Source organism: Aethina tumida, chromosome 7, assembly GCF_024364675.1.
Source record: "Aethina tumida isolate Nest 87 chromosome 7, icAetTumi1.1, whole genome shotgun sequence".
Classification (NCBI taxonomy): Eukaryota; Metazoa; Arthropoda; class Insecta; order Coleoptera; family Nitidulidae; genus Aethina; species Aethina tumida.
The window spans coordinates 5,484,556-5,509,223 of NC_065441.1; the positions used below are offsets into that span (position 1 = coordinate 5,484,556).

Genomic DNA, 24,668 nt, shown 5'->3' on the forward strand with positions numbered 1-24,668 from the left:
ACGTATCCTTTTATTGACAGACAAATAGGAAATATATATCAGTAAAGAATCCATTACTATCAAAAGACTAAAAGTTTGCACAAAACTCTATTAATTATACTCCAAAATTTTGACGAAAAGTACTTTAAAGTGGTAAATTCATGTTCAGTAGAATAAGATCACATGGTAAAAAATACATTCATGGTCCTCCTAATAAAAGTTTTTATCCCAGATACACTACAAAAACTTTGAAACACGGTGAAGGAAAAGTTTTGGTTTGGGGTTCTCTGACATGCTATATAACCATCACAAAAAGTTATGAGTAAAATGTGTGTTACTCCTCTGGTTACCACTGTGTCAGTAGAAAATAATTGTATTAATTTTACGTCGAACAGTATAAACATTTTATAGTTGTCCATTTAAATACATAAATGAAGATACTGAATAGTTATAACATACCTTTAAATATTTATTTAAGCTACAGATTCTGCTACAACATATTAGTAGAGAATAATTTTAATAATTCTTCATCGAAGTGATATGGTAAAAACATAAATGAAGATACCAAATAGGTTTAACATCCCTGTAAATATATATTTAATTTAGTTATTCTATAACATGTCAGAAGAATGTCAATTAAATTAGAATAAGAGGCTGATGTACCAAAGGTCTCAATATGTAATAATGTGAAATACTATTAAACGGTTTGGTAAATCACCCTGTATAAGTAAATAAAAGTCATTTTAAAATACTTGCTTTTATAGTCTTGCAGCAAACATTTATGGGTTTCCGAGAATTCCTGGATTCGGGGAATCCAAAAAAAAAAAACTGGCCAAACCATCACTTCAAATCGATATTCGAAGGAGTCACATCGTCTCTCGGTACGTAAAGGTTTTTGGTCAATTTCTGCGGTGATTTTAATGCGTAACTAACTTACGTATTGTTTATTTGTCAGTGATTTTAACGCAACGTTTAGAAAACAATTTTTGTAGATGAAGAAGAAATTAATTGGGTAAGTAAACAATTTACTTCTACTAAATAATCATTTGCAATAATGCTTTTTACGATTAGCTAACTACATTAGAACAAATTTTAAATATGTTTACAGTAAATATCAATTTTTTAAATATTTTTATTCATTGTATTTTAAACGTTTTAATGTTGCCTATTAAATTCTAATGGCAAAATTAGATTGGTAGGCCTTGCCTCTACATTCATAACTGTTAGAATCGAATTTCGAGTCGTTTTTAGTTTTATCTGTTTTTAATTAATTAATTAATTAACATGCATATATTTGACGATTGTATGTATGTATTGGATTGTTTTCCGATAATGTAGTGATTTTAATGCAGCCGAGTTAATGAGTTCGTCGCAAGCATAAATAACAATCTTCATATTTGAGGTTATGGTTTGGTAAGTTCTAAAAGAATAATTTTATAGCTTGAAATAATTATTTCCAATAATACTGATTATTTATTTTAATTATATGAATTGAATGTATTTATTTCAGATATTTAATTAAATCGTTATCATTTTATTATAATTGAATTTATTTTATAAATATTTATACTCTGATATTTTTTAGAAACATTAAAAATTATTGTTAATAAATATGGATGTTTAAGTACTCAGAAATTTATTAAAAACTAACAAAATGTATTTTATATAATACCTAATATTAAGTAATTATTAAATAATAAACATTTTTTTACCAAATATAGATATTTATATAGTTATGTGTCAAAAATATAATAAAAATAGTTATTTTTGGTATTTAGAATGAATTAAATAAAGAAAATAATACCTTAGAAAAATGAAAAAATATACTTATTTATTATCTTACAAAAATTTCAAATTAAAATATTTAAATAAATTAAAAAAAAATAATTTAATGTCAAACAATTTGCACAATGTTTGTAATTTTAATAATGCATTCAAAGTTTTTTATAAAATATAAAAAAAACTTTGTTATTAAATAATATTTTAAATACTATTGATCATTTAAATATTTTTCAAGGTCATTAACACATTTTAAATATTAATTAATATTTTTTATAAAATATTTTATAATATAGATAAATCTGGAATCTAAATTGTTAGAAAATTGCAATTGCAATTAATATTGCAATTAGTTAATACTAATTAATTATTAAAAAATATTACTAATAAATTAGATATTTAACTACATTGATAAATAGTTATAAACTAAAAAATATTTATTATCTAGAAAAATTTTATTTAATATTTTACTTTTAACAGTTTACAATATCAAATACTGAATAATTTATTTATTAATAATTTTTAAATTTTTATTTTATAAATAAATCTTTTCCCTGACCAGATTTTTTTATTAAAAAATTATTTCAAAAATATTGGCACATATTAAATTTAATTAATTACAATTTTTCAATAATAATATCTCACAACAATATTTTTCTTAAAAAAATATATATGAAAAACTCAAATCCCTTTTATCTAATGTAATTTGATTAAAACATGATGAATGAAAATAAAAAATTAATTTGTATATTAAGAAGAATTTTAACTTTAAAAATTATAAGTTAAATAAATAAACTGTCTAAAAAGATATTCTTTATATAAAGGTATAAAAATAATGCATACTTTCAAAAATATTTTCTTTCTATTCCAGTATAAACTCAAATTGATATAGCAAAAAGTGGTAAAATTTTTTGAATACACAATGCCTGAAAACAACGTTTTTGCCAATGGCAAAATTGCGTTTATTACATTACATTGAACGTTTCAATCCAGCATTTCGATTTATCCGACGCCCGAAATTTTCACCATTGATTTCCTGACATTCTCTTGACAAATATTCCTCTCAGTCCTATGTAAAGTTTCAATTCTCCGGCCGTTTATGTCATGTTTTTCAGATGAGCTCCACCTCCATTCGAGGGGTTTATGGGATTCGGCATGGATATTGTTCCAGCCGTGTACCCCCTAGTCAGCACATATTTTTATATTACGTCCTTATTTAAATGTCAGACCCCGCCCAAGAAACGGAAACTATTTTATTAGGCATAAGCCAAATCAGTTCCGCATTCCTTCGCTCCTCTCGAGGATGCGCCGACGACGAGGGGTTTATATCAACTTTGCATTTGATTTTCTTTCTGCTGATGAACTGTCATTCCTCCGGAGAATATATAGTTTAAGAACTACGGAATAGCGAGGATGAAACTTTATAACATCGCTTCGTAGACAATCACGTTTCATATTGGATTCGTACAAGAATATAATGCGAAAGGATTTAAATATACTTAGCACCGTTCAAGACAAAAACTGTATGTATCCCACAGGCGACTTTTTAAAAGCGCTCTTTTAATAGGGATAATGGCTCCCCGAAAAAAGTGCAATTAAAAATCTTTTTAATCTTTAAGAATTTCTGTTCACAAATTTAACTTAGTAATAAAGCGTTAAGCTCGGTTGTTTTTCCAATAATGAATATAAATTAATTAATAAGTTTTTCGTTTTGTCAAAGGAATTTCATCGTGCGTTTAAAACGAACCGAGGCTCTGCCTCTTTTTAATTTTTATCGGACTAATTGTTAAAACTTTTCGCGGAGGAATTTCGAAACTTTATAATGGCGTGTTATTGTAAAAAAAAATCAACTTTTTCGCCTGGAAACATCTGTGCAAATTGAACGGGGAAAAATAATTTTCGCTGGAAAAAGCTGAATAAATTAGGGAAATAAAATATTGTCGATTTATTTCTCGCGGGCTTTCACGTTGATTAAATTAAATTTTAAAGTCGTTTTTATGTGCTTCGTTTAGTTTATTCTTGCATTTAATTGCAGTATTCACAGAATACGTTGAAAAATTTAATTTCAATACTATAACGAGTTCATTAAAAATAATTAAAATTCGTGAGAGTATATTTTTTATATTTACTTAACACATTTAGTAAAGGCCATAATTATAGCAACTTCTTAAAATATATTAAAAATATATGCTTTTAAGAAATTGAGGTCAACCAGGAGGAAATGGGACTGAAATTCTGTGAGAACGTGGTTAGTAAGCGGGTGTGAGATCAGATCTGCAAGAAAAACCCTGGTTTTATAAAGAATATTATACGAAGTGTTATTATTAAATTAAATATCACAAATGTAATCATTAAAAATCCCCCTCAAAGTTAGTTGATATATTTATGTCCTACTTAACTCAGATAATTCAGATATGCAATAACAATTTTATAGAATTTATTTTACATAATTTTTATAATACTACATAAACAACAATAGTAAATTAATATTATTTTAATAATTTACATTAAATTAAAGAGTTGAGGTCAAAATATTTAACATCTTAAAAAATTGCTATAATAATTACAAAATGGTATCTTACAATTTTAATTTAAGGTCGTAGTTAATAAAGTTATTTTATAAAAAATAAAGTCATTGTGTTGAAATGTATAATTAAATAAATATTAGAATTATGTAATTTAGAGATCTACCAAAACATGGAACATTATAAATCAAATTTATGTGTTTAATAATACATTTGTATTTCATTCTAATATTATTTACTAAAACATTTTCCAATTAGGAATCCTTCTGCCGTAATTGAATAATTTAAAGTACAGTTAAATCTACACTATAATTGACACTGAACACGTTTATTTGCTGTTCTGATTAATACATTTAGCTAATGTATTATTCTATGAATCAAATGGAATTAGTATTTATCAGCTTTACCTTTGTTAGTACACATATTTTATAGTTATATCCAACCAATTTGAATAAAATTTCAATTAATTTTATATTCAATTTACAATTTTATTATAAAATTATGGGAAACTCTTTCATGGAGTTATTGCTTTTAAAAACAAGTATAAAAAGACATAAACAATTTTTAATACAATTTTATAAGCGTTATTTAATATCAGTTTCACCCTTTTGTTTTAATTTCAATTTAATAAAAATTGTAATAAAATCATGAATAAAGTTTGAATGTATAGAATTTTTAATATCCATTTCTATTTAAATATATTGAATTTATTTTAAATAACTTTATTATTACATTTAATGTTTTAATTGTCGAAATTTTCTTTAGAGGATTTCAAATTTGCTGTATAAAATGTTTTTATAATAAAATGTAATATTTTATAACATTAAGTTTATACTTTAAAATATATAAGTAAATTTTCTTTCTCTTTGTTACACATTTCTTTTTAGATACTGCATCAGAAACATTCGTATAAAACTCCACTGAATTCTTACTACATTGTTATCTAAAATTCCATACAGTTATTGCATTTTACCTTTGCCCTACAAAATACCAGAAAAGTATGTAGCCAAGTCTTATTTTTATTGGGCATTTCTGCAGTCTCAGTTTCGCTCCAGTCCTTTTTAATAATGTTCACGTTAGTTTTTGTCGTGCCTCGATTGCTACCGGTTTCCGATAAATTTATGCTTCCCACGACGCTTCTTTGATATCCAACGATGAAAGCTGATAAGAACAAAGACTGGTGCGAACACGTTTCACTTGTTTGTTTCCGATTTTTGTGTTTTCAATCTCAACTATGATATTCGAAGCACAAAAGCTTTGTTTAAAAACAATTGAAGTTGTTGAAGTTGGAAATTTTGCTTTTGTCATCAAGTCGTTATGAATTTATGACGTGCAAAACTTTCGTGGACTAATTAAACGTGCTAAAAAGTGTTTGCATACGCTGTCACGCGACAGTTTACAAAATTCGCGTTGAGTTAAATATAAAAGTAGGCACGACACCTTTTATTCTCTATCGAATCACCCCTATAACGATATGGGGATTTTTACAGAGAAAATCCCGGGTATATCTCAGAAGATTTACTCTTATTGGATATTCCTTTTGTCTCAGTTCCTTTCAAGTCCTTTTTAATAATGTCCCGGCGACACGTCGTCGACGCTTTGATACGACGTCAAACGAAAAATGACGATACAAGCAAAGGAACGGAATCCTAACATGCATTCATTCACATGCCTTCACATTTAGAAAAAGTAAAATGCGTCCACATCGAAATTACCTCATCGATTCGTTTGGCCCTCCGCTTCGACTTCTTATCACAGTGCGCGTTAACCAGCGTCGAAATTTCTTCGCGACCCTCCGCCTTCTCCGTCTGTTTCGGCTCGTTTTTGACACCGTCGTCGCATTTCGTCTTACCATCGTCGACCTCTGAACTCGGGACAATCGTCGAAGTCGGCGGATACAATCTGATTATCCTGCCGGGCTTCGGGATCGCACCCCTATTCGCAATCTTTAACGGTGGCGCACCCAGCGGGATGGGCGACCGTCTAAATATGCCGGGATCCGCCGGCTGGCACACGCATGCCAACATTGTAGTACCGGGGTCCAGCACTCATAAATCTGGATAGTGCGGAGGATACGGTGCAATCTCGCCTGCAAGACGCACACTGTTAACCGTTTCGCTGTGTGCTACAACACTCAATCCTATTCATTCTTTAAAAAAATATTTGTGAAACAGAAGGTAAATTATAAAAAAATAAATGAATAATTAAATTAAGATATTTATTAATTAACAATTAAATAAAACTTAAAAAATTCAAATTTTTTACAAACATTACATAAGGATAATAATTATTTTATTATTATCTTGTATAATCAAAGTGGTTTTAAAATTTAATAAAACTTAAACTGAAAAATTGATAATTTAAAATTCAAATTTATTATTTTGTTTTTCTTCATTCAGTTTAAATATGCCGCTGTTAATAACTTCATTTCAAACTTTATAGAATAATTAATATTCAATATTTATTATTTATTTTATGTTTGATTTTTTTGTATAAACAACGTAGTTTTGAAATTTAAAAAACTTAAACGTATAATTTAAAATTTAAATTTATTTTTTTGATTTTCTTCATTTAATTTAAATATATTGAATTTAATAATATCATTTTAACTTTTGTGAATAATTAATATTCAATATGTAGTTTTTTTATTATTTATTTTATTTTTTAGTATTATAAACTTAAACTGAAAGCTTGACAACTTAAAACTCAAATTTATTACTTCGTTTTTCTTGATTCAATTTAAATATGTCGTTAATAGTTTCCTTTTAACTATAATAATTAATATTCAATATGTAGTTTTTTTGTTATTTATTTTATTTTTTAAAATTTTGTATTAACAAAGTAGTTTAGAAATTTAACAAAACTTAAACTGAAAGCTTCACAATTTAAAATTTAAATTTATTACTTTAGTTTTCTTCATTCCATTTAAATATATTGAGTTTATTAATTTCATTTTAACTTTTTAGAATAATTACTATTCAATATGTAGTTATTTTATTATTTATTTTATTTTATAGTATTGTAAACTTAAACTGAAAGCTTGACAACTTAAAACTCAAATTTATTACTTCGTTTTTTTTTATTCAATTTAAATATGTCGTTAATAATTTCCTTTTAACTATAATAATTAATATTCAATGTGTAGTTTTTTTTATTTATTTTATTTTTTAAAATTTTGTATTAACAAAGTTGTTTTGAAATTTAACAAAACTTAAATTGAAAGCTTTATAATTTAAAATTTAAATTTATTACTTTGGTTTTCTTCATTCAAGTTAAATATATTGAATTTAATAATTTCATTTTGACTTTTTAGAATAATTACTATTCAATATGTAGTTTTTTATTATTTATTTTATTTTTTAATATTATAAACTTAAAACTGAAAGCTTGACAACTTGAAACTCAAATTTATTACTACGTTTTTCTTCATTCAATTTAAATATGTCGTTAATAATTTCCTTTTAACTATAATAATTAATATTCAATATGTAGTTTTTTTGTTATTTATTTTATTTTTTAAAATTTTATCAAAATAGTTTTAAAATTTAACAAAACTTAAACTGAAAGCTTCATAATTTAAAATTTAAATTTATTACTTTGGTTTTCTTCATTTAATTTAAATATATTGAATTTAATATTTCATTTTAACTTTTTAGAATTATTAATATTCAATATGTAGTTTTTTTATTATTTTATTTTTTAGTATTATAAACTTAAACTGAACGCTTGACAACTTAAAACTCAAGTTTATTACTTCGTTTTTCTTCATTCAATTTAAATATGTCATTAATAATTTCATTTTAACTATAATGACTAATATTCAATATGTAGTTTTTTTGTTATTTATTTTATATTTTAGAATTATGTATTAACAAAGTAGTTTTAAAATTTAACAAAACTGAAAACTTCATAAATTAAAATTTAAATTTATTACTTTGGTTTTCTTCATTCAATTTAAATATATTGAATTTAATAATTTCATTTTAATTTTTTAGAATAATTAACATTCAATATGTAGATTTTTTATTATTTATTTTATTTTTTAGTAACTTGACAACTTAAAACTCAAATTTATTATTTCGTTTTTCTTTATTCAATTTAAATATGTCGTTAATAATTTCCTTTTAACTATAATAATTAATATTCAATATGTAGTTTTTTTGTTATTTATTTTATTTTTTAGAATTATGTATTAACAAAGTAGTTTTAAAATTTAACAAAACTGAAAGCTACATAATTTAAAATTTAAATTTATTACTTTGGTTTTCTTCATTTAATTTAAATATATTGAATTTAATAATTTCATTTTAATTTTTTAGGATAATTAATATTTAATATATAATATAACTTAAACTGAAAGTTTAACAACTTAAAACTTAAATTTATTACTTCGTTTTTCTTCATTCAATTTAAATATGTCGTTAATAATTGTCTCGTTAATAATTAATATTCAATAAGTAGTTTTTTTTATTTATTTATTTTTTAAAATTATGTATTAGCAAAGTAGTTTTGAGATTTAATAATTAATTAAAAATTAAAATTTTTACTTTGATTTTTCATTTAATTTAAATATTTTAATAACTTCATTAATGTGTAAAGGATAATCAAATTAAAGTTATTTTTGTATATGGAACTTTTGAGGTAAAATTAAATTTTAAAACACTTTGTTATATAATCAGAGTAGTTCTGCAAATTAATTAAAGTTAAACTGAAAGCCTTACAATTTAAAATTTAAATTTGTTACTTCGTAATTAAACGTTCGTCATCTGGTTTAAGTCGGTTGTTTTTGACATCTTTACCGGCACGTGTACAATCTTTGTTTTCTATGTAGAGGCCATTAAGGATTACTTATTCATTAGTATCCTCCAACTCTCGTACTTCCTTAATGAATCCATTATTTATTTCTAGTAAATGCCTCGACTGTGCAATAAAGTTTTTTCATAATCTCCATCCATATAAATATTTAAAGCCGCCATTCCGGGCCGATGTCTCTCCCTTAAATCCACCCAAGAAAAAACGGCCATATAATTCCACCGGTTTTCCGCGTGCAGATTTTTCCTTAGCAATAAATCTTTTACGCATAAGAATTGTATCGCACAAAAACTTCTCCCAGTTTAGGCCGGCCTATAAATTCACTAATTTATCTAATTGCAAAAGCTGTTCACGATGATCTACGAAGCTCTTTAAAACGTCCCAGCCAGGTAAATTTCGACTTGCCTCAAGCTATTTGGTATCTATTTTAATTAATTCGCAACAATTTAATTCGCCAGCTTTATAATAAATTTCACTCTTGCGCAACATTATTCAAAATAATGGCGTGAATGGTTAGGTGCTAGAACCATTATCACTACTCCTTCGTTTCATCCTCGCGCTGAAAAAGGATTTAAATAGCCCGCATTAAAGTGAATTAAAACGCTCCTTGCGTTGCATCAACGGCAATTCTCCTCCCTTGATTTATCACCCCCTCAGTTATTTGTTTAATCAAAACGCGATATATTCGTCGGACCGCTAATTTCGCGGACGTTATACCGAATGGAGTGTTAATGGGTGCAATAAAGAATAATGACCAATTCAAATGCAGTACCCTCGAATATTAATTATTGTTTCGTTGGAAATTATCAAATACAGTTAGTGCTGTTGGAATTATACCACCGGCTTTTAAAAAGGACTGTTTACGTTGCTCGGTGGCCTTAATTAATGAAATCAAAGTAAAAAGAACAATCGCAATCTCATTTCAACCGTGTGTGTTCAAGGAGCACAATTCCCACTAAATCCGCTGTGCCGTAAATTTTGCAAATGCGCTGCAAAAGGCGATTTTGTTGTTTTGCCACGTGACAATAACAGGTAATTAATAAAATTAATGGGACTTTTTAAGCTGGATTTTCAAGATCTAACGATTTACTGGATAAGGTACTTTTGTTATTGTTTTATTAACAAACGTTCTGTTTTTTAGAATGTGAAAAAAATTCTTTGCTTTCGCTGAATTTCAACGACATTAATGAATTTCTCTCTTAAAAAATAAAGCGATATTTTTAAATATTACCTCGTCCTTGTAGATTTTCAATTTTTAGAAAAATAACTTCAAAAATAAAGTATGTCAAAAGTTGAAAAGTGTTTTTAAATTCAAATATATAAAATTATATTATATACTTACATTTTAATCTATAAACAATCATTTAAACAATTTAAATTTAAGGTAATTTTGGATTATTTAAATTTTAATAATATATTCTTTAAATTTAACATGTTTTCAGAAAATATAAATAATGAAGTTAATTTTAATATTTTAAACCAGGAAATGAAAGATTTCATAGTCTTTAGTATATTAAATATTGACTAATATGGTTAAATTGTTTCATTAGAAAAAAAGTAGTACAATGTTTTTGTAAATTTCAAATGTATGATTCCTAAATGAATTAATTCTTTACATGTGTATAAATGTTTTCATCTAAGACTACAATTAATACAAATATATCGGATAAATTAATAGTGATATATGACAAATAAATAAGAGCAAACCATAAATACAATTTACACGTGACATAAGTGAGCAAAAAAGCCGTCCATCTGTGGTAAAGTCGTATTAATGAACGCCAATAGAACCAACCCACTTGACGGGCAACACCCAGGGTGCATCAAGGACAATATCCCGTGCGGCAGCCTCGTAGGATTGCCGACCTACATTAAGTCATCGTTTTAATTAAATTTCGAGCTTTACATAAATTAGGCCCGCCGTGAATTATAATTACAAAAGTCATACATTTACTTTGTCCCCGTCGAAATTTAATCACTGCCCATAATTTTATTAATTCCTCACGATCGTATTGGGTGGGTTGCACCTTTTCGCCGGTATAAAAAACGACGTGCGGATCGATAGTTAGTAAAGTAACATTGCACATACTTTGCACCGCGGACCAAAACGGCGACAATCCTGCGGACGGACGGACGGACGGTGGTTGCAAAAAGAAGCAATTCCGCGTGCTTAGCACGTAGTTACTCGGCGGCAATAACAACAAAATGCCAAAGTTATTATGGTGTTTCCGCTCCAGCGACAAAAGTATATTGAAAAGCGTGATTATTAGTTCTTAGCGACAGTCACATACGAGTGTGGCTTTTCGAAATATGGCCTTTCATTTTAAGCGGCGAAAGATCATTTCTCTTTTTCGAGATGTTGTCAACACACACCAGCGGAACGCAACACCTTTCACACAGTGTTATTAGTATTAAAAACTTAATCATAATTGGTACTGTTAAAATTTAAGGATAGTACTAATTCTTAATTATTTTTATTAACGAGGTAAAATAATAGAAAGTACTTAAAAATATATACTGTTCAAAATATGATTTTAAAACTTCTATTATTAAATTAAGAGGAAGTATTTAGATAAAACAATACTTAAAAACCAAAAATTCTATAAAAAATATTTTTTTTTTGGTAGAAAATCTCCAAATTTTTAAAAATTTTTATTTTAGTTAGATAAAAACATCATTTGAAATTAAACCATTCAATATTATTGATAATAAGACAATCTTTGTAAATAAATTATACTGTTAAAAATATGAAATTTTAAATCTTCTATAATTCAATTAAGAGAATATTTAAACTAAAACAAAGTTTATCATTTATTACAAGTAAACTCTTTAGTTTAATACGTAAAAACATGAATTATTTAAAAACCTAAAATATATACATATATATTTTTTGGTAAAATGTACAAAATTATTAGAAATTATTATTACTAATTAGGGGGGGGGGTAAATTTTAAAACTTTACGTTTAAATTAATGGAATTTATTAGTGAACTACTTAAAATACTAAAATTTTCTATAAAAATATTATTTTTTAGGTAACAAATCTTTGGTATACTAAAAAAATATTATTTCCCTTTATTCATTTTAATTTAGTAAAGTTAAAATAAGAAAAATTCGAAATATGAAATAAGTAAGAGGGGCATTTTTTTTTAATACTACCAATATTTATTATATTTATATTTAAAAATCTAAAATATTTTAAAATAAAAAAATTAGAGGAATTTGATTATCCAAAAACATAAATTTCTTTAGATTTTTACACATGTAAAATTTCTTTGCTTTCTAAAAAACGACAAACAATACAATAAGACATTTTTTGAAAATAAATTATACTGTCAAAAAAATGAATTTTTAAAACTTCTATAATTTAATTAAGAGAATATTTAAACTAAAGCAAAGTTTATCATTTATTACAAGTAAACTCATTTAGTTTAATACGTAAAAACGAATTATTTAAAAACCTAAAATATATAAATATATATTTTTTTGGTAAAAAAACTTCAATGTACAAAATAATTAGAAATTATTATTACTAAGGGGGGTATATGTTTGTAAATAAATTATAATATTAAAAATATGAAATTTTAAAATTTCTACGTTTAAATTGATGAACTACTTAAAATACTAAAATTTTCTATAAAAATATTATTTTTAGGTAACAAATCTTTGGTATACTAAAAAAATATTATTTCCCTTTGTGCATTTTAATTTAGTCAAGTTTAGTTTAAAATAAAAAAAAATTGAAATTAAAAATAAGTAAGAGGGCCAATTTTTTTTTTAAATATTGAAAATATTTATTATATTTATATTTAAAAATCTAAAATATTTCAAAATAAAAAAATTAGAGGAAGTTGATTATTCAAAAATATAAATTTCTTTAGATTTTGTCACACAAAATATAAGATAGTATCAAAATTTAACCAGGAAAATATACGTTGTAGTACGTTTCTCCCTTTAGTGTTAACTACAAACTTACCCTAATGGAATATCGAGTTCATGTTGTTTGTATTTTGGAATATAATATATGAAATCAATTAATAATACTTCAAATAAATTTTTCTCTTAAATCAATTAATTTTTCTTCGATATAAAATTTGTAGGTGTCACGTTGGACCTGAAATTATTTTAGTAATGAACTCTTGCTACTGTTGCTTTACTTGACAAGCCTAGAAATATTTCATCAAGTCTGTGTCTCGACAATTTCCGCCGACATGTACACTAGTTTTGCAACGATAATAGTCAGACAAGCCGTTTAAATCAATAGTTTTCAACTGTTAACTCGGACAATAAAACGTCCATTCTGTGTTTGACAACAGGAAACATAAATCGTCGTCCTTTATCACGAACCAAACGGATAAAGTCAAATACATACAAATTATCGATGCCCAATACCTAATACACAATACCAGATGTTTTTTGAAAACATCACAAAAAGGAACGAATAAAACAACGATATGGGCTTAATTAAAAATGTTAGTTAGAATTGTAAACACAGAGCGTAGCCTGTATGATATTACATACGTCAAGAATCCTTAGAAAACTCATAAAATCAATAGACCCAAAACTTTTCTTCAAGGGTGGAACTTCTATCGCGAGTTCAACAAAAGGACCCCAAGTCAAATATCAATAAACAGAAGTTAATCTTTTGTTCGGCAAACTTTGAATTATCATACCTAAAATAAGTTCTCAACAATGAGATGTCACCGTACGAATAAATTTATTCAAATTAAAAACGCAGCCGGGCCACCGCGATCCGTTTTAAAATTTTCTGATTATTTTTCCAGTACGGTCGATATTATTCGGTGACAACACGTAACACGATTATTCATTTAATAAATAAATCTCTGTCCACGCGTTTCACGGATTGACTTGTTAGTTTTGTTTTTTTGTCTGGTAAATGCGTTTTTGTTTATTTTCAACAATATGTGGTCGCGATTGTATTTTTTGATGTGGTGCCAAAAATTAAAAAAAATATGTTTTATCATTGCAATTCGTAGGGGAAATCAAATTTTTAATTTGTGTATTTGTTGGAAATGTTCGTATCTAACAATTAATCAATGTGGTTAAAAATTGTATATATTTTTGCCACAATTGAGTTAATGAATTGCTTTTTTCACATTTTATTTCTAATAACCAAACATAATTTTTACAATATCTTTCAAAATCTGCACCCATTTTATAATGGCATTTACTTTTTTATTGAATAAACAAAATAAATTTTAAATAACTAAAAGTTTTATCAGTTAATGTTTTTATAACACAGAATTATTAAGATATAACACAAAATTAATATCAGTTTTTATTGCTTTTTACACCTGTTTCGTATAAAAAATATAAATCTTTAAATATCTAAACATTAATTAATGTACATTTTAGTTATATTTTTATATATTTTTTAACAAAATGAATAAATAACATTAAATTTAACTAAATATTGGTTAACGTTATTCTTCTTATTATTCTTCAAATCAATCAATTAAAATCATTTATAAAACGATATTTTTTATTTTATTATTATTTAATTTAAATTTATTTTTATAATTTAAACTCACAGAAACTAAGAAATATATAATTTAATAAAAGGTCATTTATAAAATCAATTTTTGATTATTTATTTTTTTGTTGATAAAACAAATATAGAATTTTAAATAATAATTAATTAACAAATTAATTAATTAATTAACAATTTTTTATAATTTTACCTATAGAATTCATAAAATTTCAAACAAAATGAATATTAATTATAAAATGACAATTTTTGATATCTTTTTTAATAAAAATTTATAATTTTAAATAATAAAAAACTGTATTTTTTTAAATTTTAACATTAATTTTAATATAATATAAATAAATAATAATTTAAAATGTTTTACAAAATTAAAAGCATTTTTATAATTTGAACCCACAGAATTCTTAAAATCTCAAACAAAATGAATATTAATAATGACAATTTATATATACTTTTTTAATGAAAAACTATAATTTTAAATAACAAAAAACTTTTTTTTTAATTTTTTAGAATATCAAATGAAAATTAATCATAAATGCTAATTTTTAATTAGTATTACTAAAAATTTTATTAATTAATAACTAAGTTTTATTATTTTTTTTTTTGTAGTTGTTGATATAATTATTACATTATTAATTATTGAAGTAATAATTATAATGAATTAAATATCATTTTTTGTAATAAATAAAATTATTATTAAAAAATTTCACAGGTTTATATTACAATAGAGTACATAAATTGTTCTGTACTTATTTAAAATAGTTGAAATATGTTTGTGGCAGTCATATATCGGTAAATAAAAGTTCACAATATTAATGTTGCAATGAAGAATTTGTTTCAAAACAATAACATAAACAATAACATGTTACCTTTATTTAAATCTAAAATAAATAGTTCCAAAACCACTGAAACATATGTCGAACTTAAATTAAATGGAAACCCAATTTCAAATAATTTAAAACCCACTGTAAACAACAACATGAATTCATTTCGATGCGTCGCATAAAGCTTTGACATAATTAAATTTTAATAAATACTCACGAAAACATTATTAATTCGTTAATACCGTGAAGCCAAAGCAAATTACAATTTTTTACCATCAAATTTCCCAGTTTGTGAGAGAAAATTGCGCCTCCCTTAATCGCTTTAAAGCATATTAGTCGGGAACACGAGAATTTTTAAATTGCCCTACCTTCCAATTTTATAGATGTTACCGTGTCACATAGGCAGGATTAAAGACAGGTAAAAAATTCCTTTTGAACCGGCAAGTGCATATCAAAAACTTATTAGCTCATTTAAAGGAAAATTGTCGTTTTACAATTACCATTTCGTCAACCGATCTAATTAATTGTTGGCGACAACAAAGGAATTCTTGGTGCAACCCCGAAATTGCCCAAAAGTGAACCCCCACAATTTCCCCTTTGTCCTCCAGCCTGAAGCGACGTGAAGCGTTCGATGCAAAAGGAATTGTTTAAATATGTTCGGGCACATGAAATTGTTGAAGCAAGTGCGAATCGTTCATTCTTCTTAAAAGTTACCTGACCCATTTTTTTCCAAGAAGGTCTGGTGTACGTAAGACGGGTTCGGTAGTATTTTTCAAATTGACAGACCGAAGAGGAATGGGTCGGGCTCGGGAAAAAATTAACATTTCGAAATGGTTTCGCATTGTTTGAGTGCGGTTTCTGCATATGTTCGACGTCCGACTTCGGTACGTATGTAAATGGACCGTAAAATGTCCATACTTTGTATGTTTTATGCCTCGATTTTCATTCGCAAATGAAAGTTTTAATGATCATTGGGCGAAGAAGGAAAGTTTATTTTTGTAAAATACAGACAATCTTACATTTTATATATACACACATTAATATTTATTCTAATATTGAGTAAATATTAAGAATTTAACTATTTCAAAATTAAACGAATCAAGAACACAAAATATTACTTGAATATATTTTTTTATTTAGTTTGTTTAAAAAATAATTAAAATGAAATAAAGGAAATGTCTTTCAACCTTTTATATTACATTTTACATCCATGTTTGTAGTTTTTAATGTATAAAACCACTTGTAAAAATGCAAAACAAATTAATTTCACAGTAATTTTTACTATACACATTAAACCTGCCAAAAACCATAAAACTAAATATAAAATTTGTGATTTTTTGTAATCAAGAAAGTAATAGTTGTGTTGATTACAAATGTTTATAACTTTGATGTTTTATAACCAATTTTTGAAAAGAAATTGCAGACAATAATTTTTAATTTTATGAACACGCTTAATTAAATATAGGCAATAAAAATATTATATTGTTTTTGTTATGTTTAGAATTTTAAAATGACATGTACCACTAAAAATATTTGAAAACATTTTTTATATTATTATATTTATTTTTATATTTTTATTTATGTCGAAAGAATTTTGTATATTTATTTAATATTTTATTCAATTAATTAAAAGAAAATTCTAAAATAAACATTTTAAAATTATATTTTCCATTTCATATTTTTATATAATTTAAAAAAAAAATTAAATTTTTAATATGTCCCGGAATATTATTTTTATAATAAATTATTTAATTTCAATAAGTTTTAAGTTTATTTTTGGTATTAAATAATATAAACTTTAAATTTCGATTTACACGAATTAATTAATTGTTAAATATTTAATCTAAAAAATATTATAACAATTTTTTTGATATAATGTATATTTATTTATTTAAATAAAATATTAATTTTGATTTATTTTTTATTTAGTAACAATTCTGTGAAAAAGCAAATTTTACAATTTGATTTTCATATCGCATTAAATTTTATATTATAATAATTTATTGTTAAATATTATATTTTGATTTTTATTTATTTATATTATAAATTAATCTTAGTTTAAAAATATTTTAATACCATTTTTCATTTATTAGTATAATATTTATTTATAATATTGTTGTTTAAATTTAATTAAATAATAATAAATTATTTAATGTGATTAAAATATTAATTTGTTAATTATGTAAAAAATACGTAAATTTAGAATTTTACTTCTTTTAAATTAATTAATTGTTAAATACTTATTTAAAAATATTCTTAATATAATTATCTCAAGTTTTTAATGATAATTTAGTAATTCTGAAAAATTCAGTTATGTCATTATGATATTTTTTTAGTTTTAATTTTAAAAATATTTTTAATATAAAATTTTAAATGTAATTTTAGATAAAATGTCAGTTTTGAAGTAAATCTTTTATATTTATAATAAAAAATAAAAAAAAGAAATAAAATTTTGATTTTTTATCACAAATTTATTAATTTATTTTTAATAATTTATGAACTATTATTTTGAACAATGAAATTATGATATAATATTATATTATACTAATTAAACAAATATCAATTTTAAATAATATTTTTTATATTTAAATATTTATAAATTTTACAATAAAATAATAAAATTCACATTTAGGTTTTTAATTTTTTTAATTAATCTTTTTTTAACTAATCTTAACATTTTTTTAATACCATTTTTCAATCATTAGTGTTTAATTTTCTATTAATCGTTAATTAATATTTTGAATTTAATTTGTTGTAAAAATTTATGAAATATCAATTTTAAATAATATTTTCTATATCAATATATTTATGTATTTTGTGATAATAAAAAATAAATAATAAGAAATATCAAAATGTAAAATTTACTTTTTTAACTTAAAAGATATTATTGACATTTATTTTTATTTTTGATTGAATTTTAACTTATATTTTTTAAATAAAAGAGTATGTTTTATTATAAAACTGTAATTATTTAATATTTAATAATTCTATTGATATAAATTGTTTTCTACAATTTTTTAATTTCTTTTTTATTTAAATATATAATATACTTTTTGAAATTAAAATAATTATAAACATCGTTTTTAATAATTATTGTTTAATATTTAAATAAATAATTCAGAAAAAATAGAAATAAAATTTCAGGATAAAAAATATTGAAAGAATATTTTTAGAAATCTTTATTTCAAAATAACATACAAATGAATGAAAATATTTTTTTTATATATTTATAATATATTAATCTACAGTATTAAATATATAAAAAAACTAAAAACTAAATAAAAAGTAACTAAAACTAACAAGTAACTAACTAATTAAATAAAGAATGAACCAGACCAATGAATAGGACCAAGTATTAAAATTCCACAACAACAACCAACAAAACAAACAGACATACCGTTACGAACAGCCGTCCACGCAATTCGCACCCGTCATTTCCCGGTGTGTGTCGGTTGTCCGTTGCACCCTGCGTGTTCCGCGACGCGCGACTCGTCTGTCTGACTTCAACTACGTGGGAATACGGGGTAGCAAAAACCGCCCCGGACCGGCTCCAGAAACGGACTGCGGACCGTAAACCGAAAACGGCCGCTCGCGATACGGATTGCCCGTCCGTTGTGTTGGGCGCATGTCCCGGCCGCTCGTTCCCTTCGAAAGGGGTTGAAATTATACAGATTTCGGACCCGACAAACACAAGTGGTCCATAAATTAGAGGGGGGTTTTATTAACAAGTCTGTGTTTTCATATATATATATATATATATGTTTTTTTTTTTTTGTTTTTCGTTTCTTCCGCGACAGCCCGTCGATGGGAAGTGTCGTGTTGTGTTTTGAAGAGTTTCAGTTGTTGATGGCGTTTCTTTTATGGGGTCGTTGACTAATGGGGAATGATCACTTTGTAGTCCATTTTAAGAATTTTAATTGATGGGTATTGGGACAAGTGGATTTGTCAAGTCTGTCTTTCAGTTTACTTAAACTGTATACTTTAGGAAAATATTTTTTTATCATATACAATTTTTACAAAAAAATTTGTGTATACGAAAGCTGTATTTTTTATGAAAAATATAACGGTGAAATTTTTGTAATTAGTGATTAATTAAAATTAATTTTGAACTTGAAATATTCCAATAAATTAATAATTTTATAAGAAAAATGTTTGTATTGGGCTGTTGATTTCTGAATTAATATTAATTTGTGTTGTTCACTAAAAATAATTATAATTAATAATTTGAATACAAAATTATTAAATAGACTATTAATTTCTAAATTATTATTAATTTGTGTCTTTGATTAAAAAATAATTATATTTTATTATTTATAATATTTATATTATTATTCATTATAAAACACAAGTATCAAATGTAATAAAAATATCCCTACAAATTTAGAAAAGACAAACGAAATTCTGTAAATTCTGGAAATTAATATCATTGTTAATTACGTTTTATATGTATAATGAAAGCTGTATGTTTCATGATTCATATAACAGTGAAACTTTCAAATAATGTACGTTTGATTAAACTTTAATATTCTATTAAATTAATAATTTAAATAGAAAAATGTATATATTGGACTATTATTTTCTGAATTATGAATTATTAATTTATGTTGTCCATTAAAAAATAATTGTAATATTATATTATTTGTAATATTTTTCATTAGTATAATATTTATTATACTACACAGGTACAAAATATAATAAAAACATTCTTACAAGTAAAAAGGGCAAACCTGCAAATCTGTAAATTAATATAATTATTACTTAAAATTTTTATGTATACAAAAGTTGTAGGTTTTATGATATTTTCAAATAATATAACTTTAATTAAACTTAATTATTATTTATTATAAAACACAAATGTAATTAAAATATTCCTACAAGTTAAAAAAAACAAACGAAATTCTTTACATGGAAGTTAATATAATTGTTAATTACATTTAATATGTATAAGTAGTGACTTTTTTAAATAATAATACTTTTAATTAAATTTTAATATCCGTTTATTAAATTAAAAATTTAAATATAAATATATATGTATCGGGCTATAGATATTCATAAGAATATTTTCATTTTATGTAATATTTATCTTATTATTGTCAAATCAAATGTATTAAAAATATTCCTACAAGAAAAGAAAAAAAATTCTTGTGTATATGAAAATAATTAATCTTTATTAATTATATTTTATACAAAACTGTATCTTTTATTAAACAATCCCAAATAACATAAATTAATTAAAGTTAAGCATCTTTTTACTAAATAATTAATTGAATAGAAAAATAATTTTTTATTGAACCGCAGATATTTTACTTTGTATTATTGATATATGATATAAATATGTCTATTTGATTATAAAATTTTATTATGTGTAATTTGATATGTAATATTTTTTATCATAATTTATTTATTATAAAATACAAATATCAAATATAATAAAAAATAACCTGAAAGCTGAAAAGAGGTGAATTCTGTACATGACAATAAATAGCTTTATTGCATTTTATGTATGTTTTTATAAACAATATCAACAGTAATTCAAATAATATAATATTACTAATTAAATTTTAATCCAATATAATGATGAAATTAAATTAATTAACTAAATAGATAAATATTGTGTATTGTGGTATTTGTTTATAAATCATTATTATTTTGTAATATTGATTAAAATGTAAATATTATTGCATTTCAATTGTTAATAAAACCAAATTAGTTAAAATTAATAATTACCAGAATAATTGAGGATTCTGGAACTTACCTGAAACAAAAATACGCATTATAATTAACTAAAAGAGCTTGATCCACTTTTCAAAATTAAAAATACAAATCTTCCTTATCGATTCCTTAACTCGCATCGAAGTTAGACGGCTTTAAATCGACGAGCTGATTGATTTATCAGCTGGATAAATGTGTCACGTAGTTAATTAATTAAATATTGCAGATAATGTGCGCGAAGCAACTTATCCCATTAATTATTTCGGACGATTTAGCCCCGGTCCACAGGTAGAATCCATAATTGAGAGCGGCGAAATTTCCACCCCGGCAAGATTTTATTCGCCAGACGTGGACACTCGACCTCTAATTACCGCCGACGATAAATGATTGTGTCCGGTTTTCCGGTAAACTATGCACAGTCTGTGCAATTGATGCCGGCACGGATTTATGGCGGCGTATTATGGTCGGGTTATTTAATGGCTATTTTTAATTTTATCGGATTTGTATTTAAAATTGAATTGAATAAATTTTTGTAAAGTAACGTAATGAAAATACATATATAATTATAATTTCTATATACTATATAATTATTTTTAACATAGGTTAAATATCTCTCATATAGAAGTCTGAATTTATATAAAATTAAAATTATTTAAACATATTTAAATTAGATTTTTTTATATTTATTATTAAAATTATATTTATTGTATATTTTCATTTAGTGGATTTATAAATTTAGTAAAATATAAATCTTTAATGCAAAATTTTAATTAATTTTTTTTAATTTTATTAGTAATTATTTTCATTTCATTTAATTTATAATAAAATATCTTCAAAATTTTCATTTGTTTTTTTTATAAAATATTTAATATTTTAAGTTTTATGAATTACTTACCTTAAAATAGATTAAATTATATTTTATACTTTTTATATTATTATTAAATAGAAATTGTCGTACAATATTTATGAATAAGCAAATATTTTTTGACATTTCACTAACAATATTGATTAAATATCAAAAAGTAAATAATAAATATAATATTTACTAAATTGCTTATACTTATATTGTAAAATACTTTATATTTTTTTCTATAAATAGTAATAAAATATTACTTAATACACAGGACAGGAATAATTGGCGCCCAACATAGATAACGTTGTTTTATTTTTTAATTATTTATCCATAAAAAAGGAAAAAAGGTTTACTTGAATAATTACTTCTTTTTATTCTTTATTTAGCATGGCAAAGCCACAATTTTAGTTAATAACAAATCTTTTAAATATTTCAATATATGATCAAATTTGTGTAGAACAAAATGCAATATTCATCAGAATTAAGTACATATTTATTAATATTTCATTAAATAAATTATTATAAGTAAAATTAATAATTCATAAAAAATATCTTTTCCAAATCATGTACGAATGTAATAATATTATGACAATTTTTGATTTCTATTTTTTTTATAATATATAATTTAATAAAAAAAAATCATGAAATGCAAAATATATTATTTTATACACTTGATTCAAGGATTTATTAATTTGAACAGACGTTGGAAAATCAAAGACTTCGAAAATGTATATCATACATTTTTTAGGATCTTCAGCATGAAGCAGAGGTGACACAGACTCTATTTCCTCAAACTCTACATAAATAATAAATTAATACAGACCACTGGATCTATGTATTCTATTTTGTGTCTGAATATAATAAATCTTATTATAAAATTATTTTAAAAGACGAGAAAGAATTAATCAATTTTTAAAGTAACATTTTGGTCTTTAGTTTTAGGAATAAATAATGGTCGCTTGGGGCCAAGTTGGGACTGTAAAGTGGTTGGGTTGATTACTTCAGATAGAAACTTTTCAAGTTCATTCACTTTAATCACAATTCAACGCTGTAAAAACAATCGTTATTTCGGTCCAGTTGATGAAAAAACAAAGCAGTAATTTATTTTTATTAAAATAAATTCAATAAATAAATTAATAATTGTGATTTTAACATACATATTTCATTTTCAGTTTACATTATGTACATTCGGTTGTAATTAAAATATGTTTTTATTTGTGGTTATATTTTGTGTGGACTTAATTTGTACTTTATGTGTTTTATTTTATATATTTTATGCTCATAAACCACATGTTGAATAAATAAATCAAAATTTACATGACGCAGTATACCGATTTTTTGTATTAATTCAATAAAAATTGAATAATTATGAATTAAATTCCATTACTATTTTACTTTAAATATAATAAATCAAAAATTTCAGTTCCCTTAATAAATCAAATGATTTTAAAAAGTTAATAATTTAAAATATTGTTCCAATAAATACAATAAAACATAATGGACAATCGCTGTACAAACAGAGCCGTGTTATCATACATTAAATCAAAAATCTGCATTCAATTCAATTTTATATTATTTAAAATCGAATATAGGAAATATATTTATTATTAATTTTATTGTTATCAGTATCATATTTTGCTTTCGTTACATTTCAATTTGTCCATTTTATTATGATGTAAATAAATCAAACAAATTTAAAAGGAATATTAATAAATTCATATACATCGAAATATCTGAATAATTTGCAAAAATGCATATTAAACAATTGCATCCAAAATATAAAAAAACGGACAAAATAAATTTAAAATAAAATTCCCATATTCGTCTTGCATGAGATTTTAAATTAATCAATAAAAATGTATATCCATAACACTGTCGTCTAGATTGTGGAAGTTCCGCCTGCGCCAAACAATTTTAATTCAAATTTTAGGTATTTCAGGCTTAATTGCGTTGTCTGAACATCTGACTTCTTGTGCGGGAGCCGAAGTTTGAGTGCGCATTAAATTATGCCGAAACCCCACACCCCCACACCTTAATTACAAATTCACTTGCATGTTTTACGGAATTTTTACGACTCGACCTGAATGGAGTCCTTAAGGAAAAAAATTTTTGTTTATGCGTTTAATTTCTAATGTCAAAGTGTTTAAGTGGAGTTTACGTTTACTTTTCACACGAAAAAGTTTCAAGTTAAAGCGAGACTTTTATAATTTAGGTGTCACAATAATATTTTATGAATAATTTGTAAAGTACACATAAAATTTATTTTAAATTATAACTTTGATGTGCTCGGAATTTTAAAATACGAATGAATTCATTCGTTTTAATTTGGTTGGAAATTATGATGAGTTTTAATTATTAAATATGGTAAATATTTTCAGTAAATTGCTGAATATTTGAATAACTGTGAATAGCATATGTAATTTTTAATTTAATAGAATTTATATCGATGTGTATAATTAAAGTCAATTAAAATAACACTGTCAATAATTAATTAATTTTTGAATTTCGTGGTGAATGTTAGTTAATATATGAATATTGTTACAATTGCCAAATTTTCTTAAAAATGTTAATTATTAAGCTTAAATAATTTAACATAGACTGATCGGTTTCCAATGTAAATATGTTACAACTATTTAGTAATTAATTATTGCAATCACTTCATGCAGATTCGAATGC

At 23.9% G+C, this 24,668-nt stretch overlaps 1 protein-coding gene across 6 annotated transcripts in view; it reads right to left on the reverse strand.

Annotated features, from left to right (window-relative positions):
• LOC109598398 (apoptosis-stimulating of p53 protein 1) overlaps positions 1 to 24,668 on the reverse strand; it is a 181,486-nt gene that overhangs the window by 27,173 nt on the left and 129,645 nt on the right. For 3 of the 6 annotated variants that reach the window (XM_020014304.2, XM_020014303.2, XM_020014301.2), the window contains exons 1-2: positions 18,825 to 19,016; positions 5,999 to 6,372 (exon numbers count right to left, since the gene is read on the reverse strand). The exons of the other annotated variants lie outside the window; for them this stretch is intronic. In XM_020014304.2, the coding sequence (XP_019869863.2) occupies positions 5,999 to 6,310 (312 nt within the window). In that variant the 5' untranslated portion in view covers positions 6,311 to 6,372; positions 18,825 to 19,016. Of the gene's footprint in view, positions 1 to 5,998; positions 6,373 to 18,824; positions 19,017 to 24,668 lie in introns of those variants that run through there. 6 annotated transcript variants of the gene reach the window in all.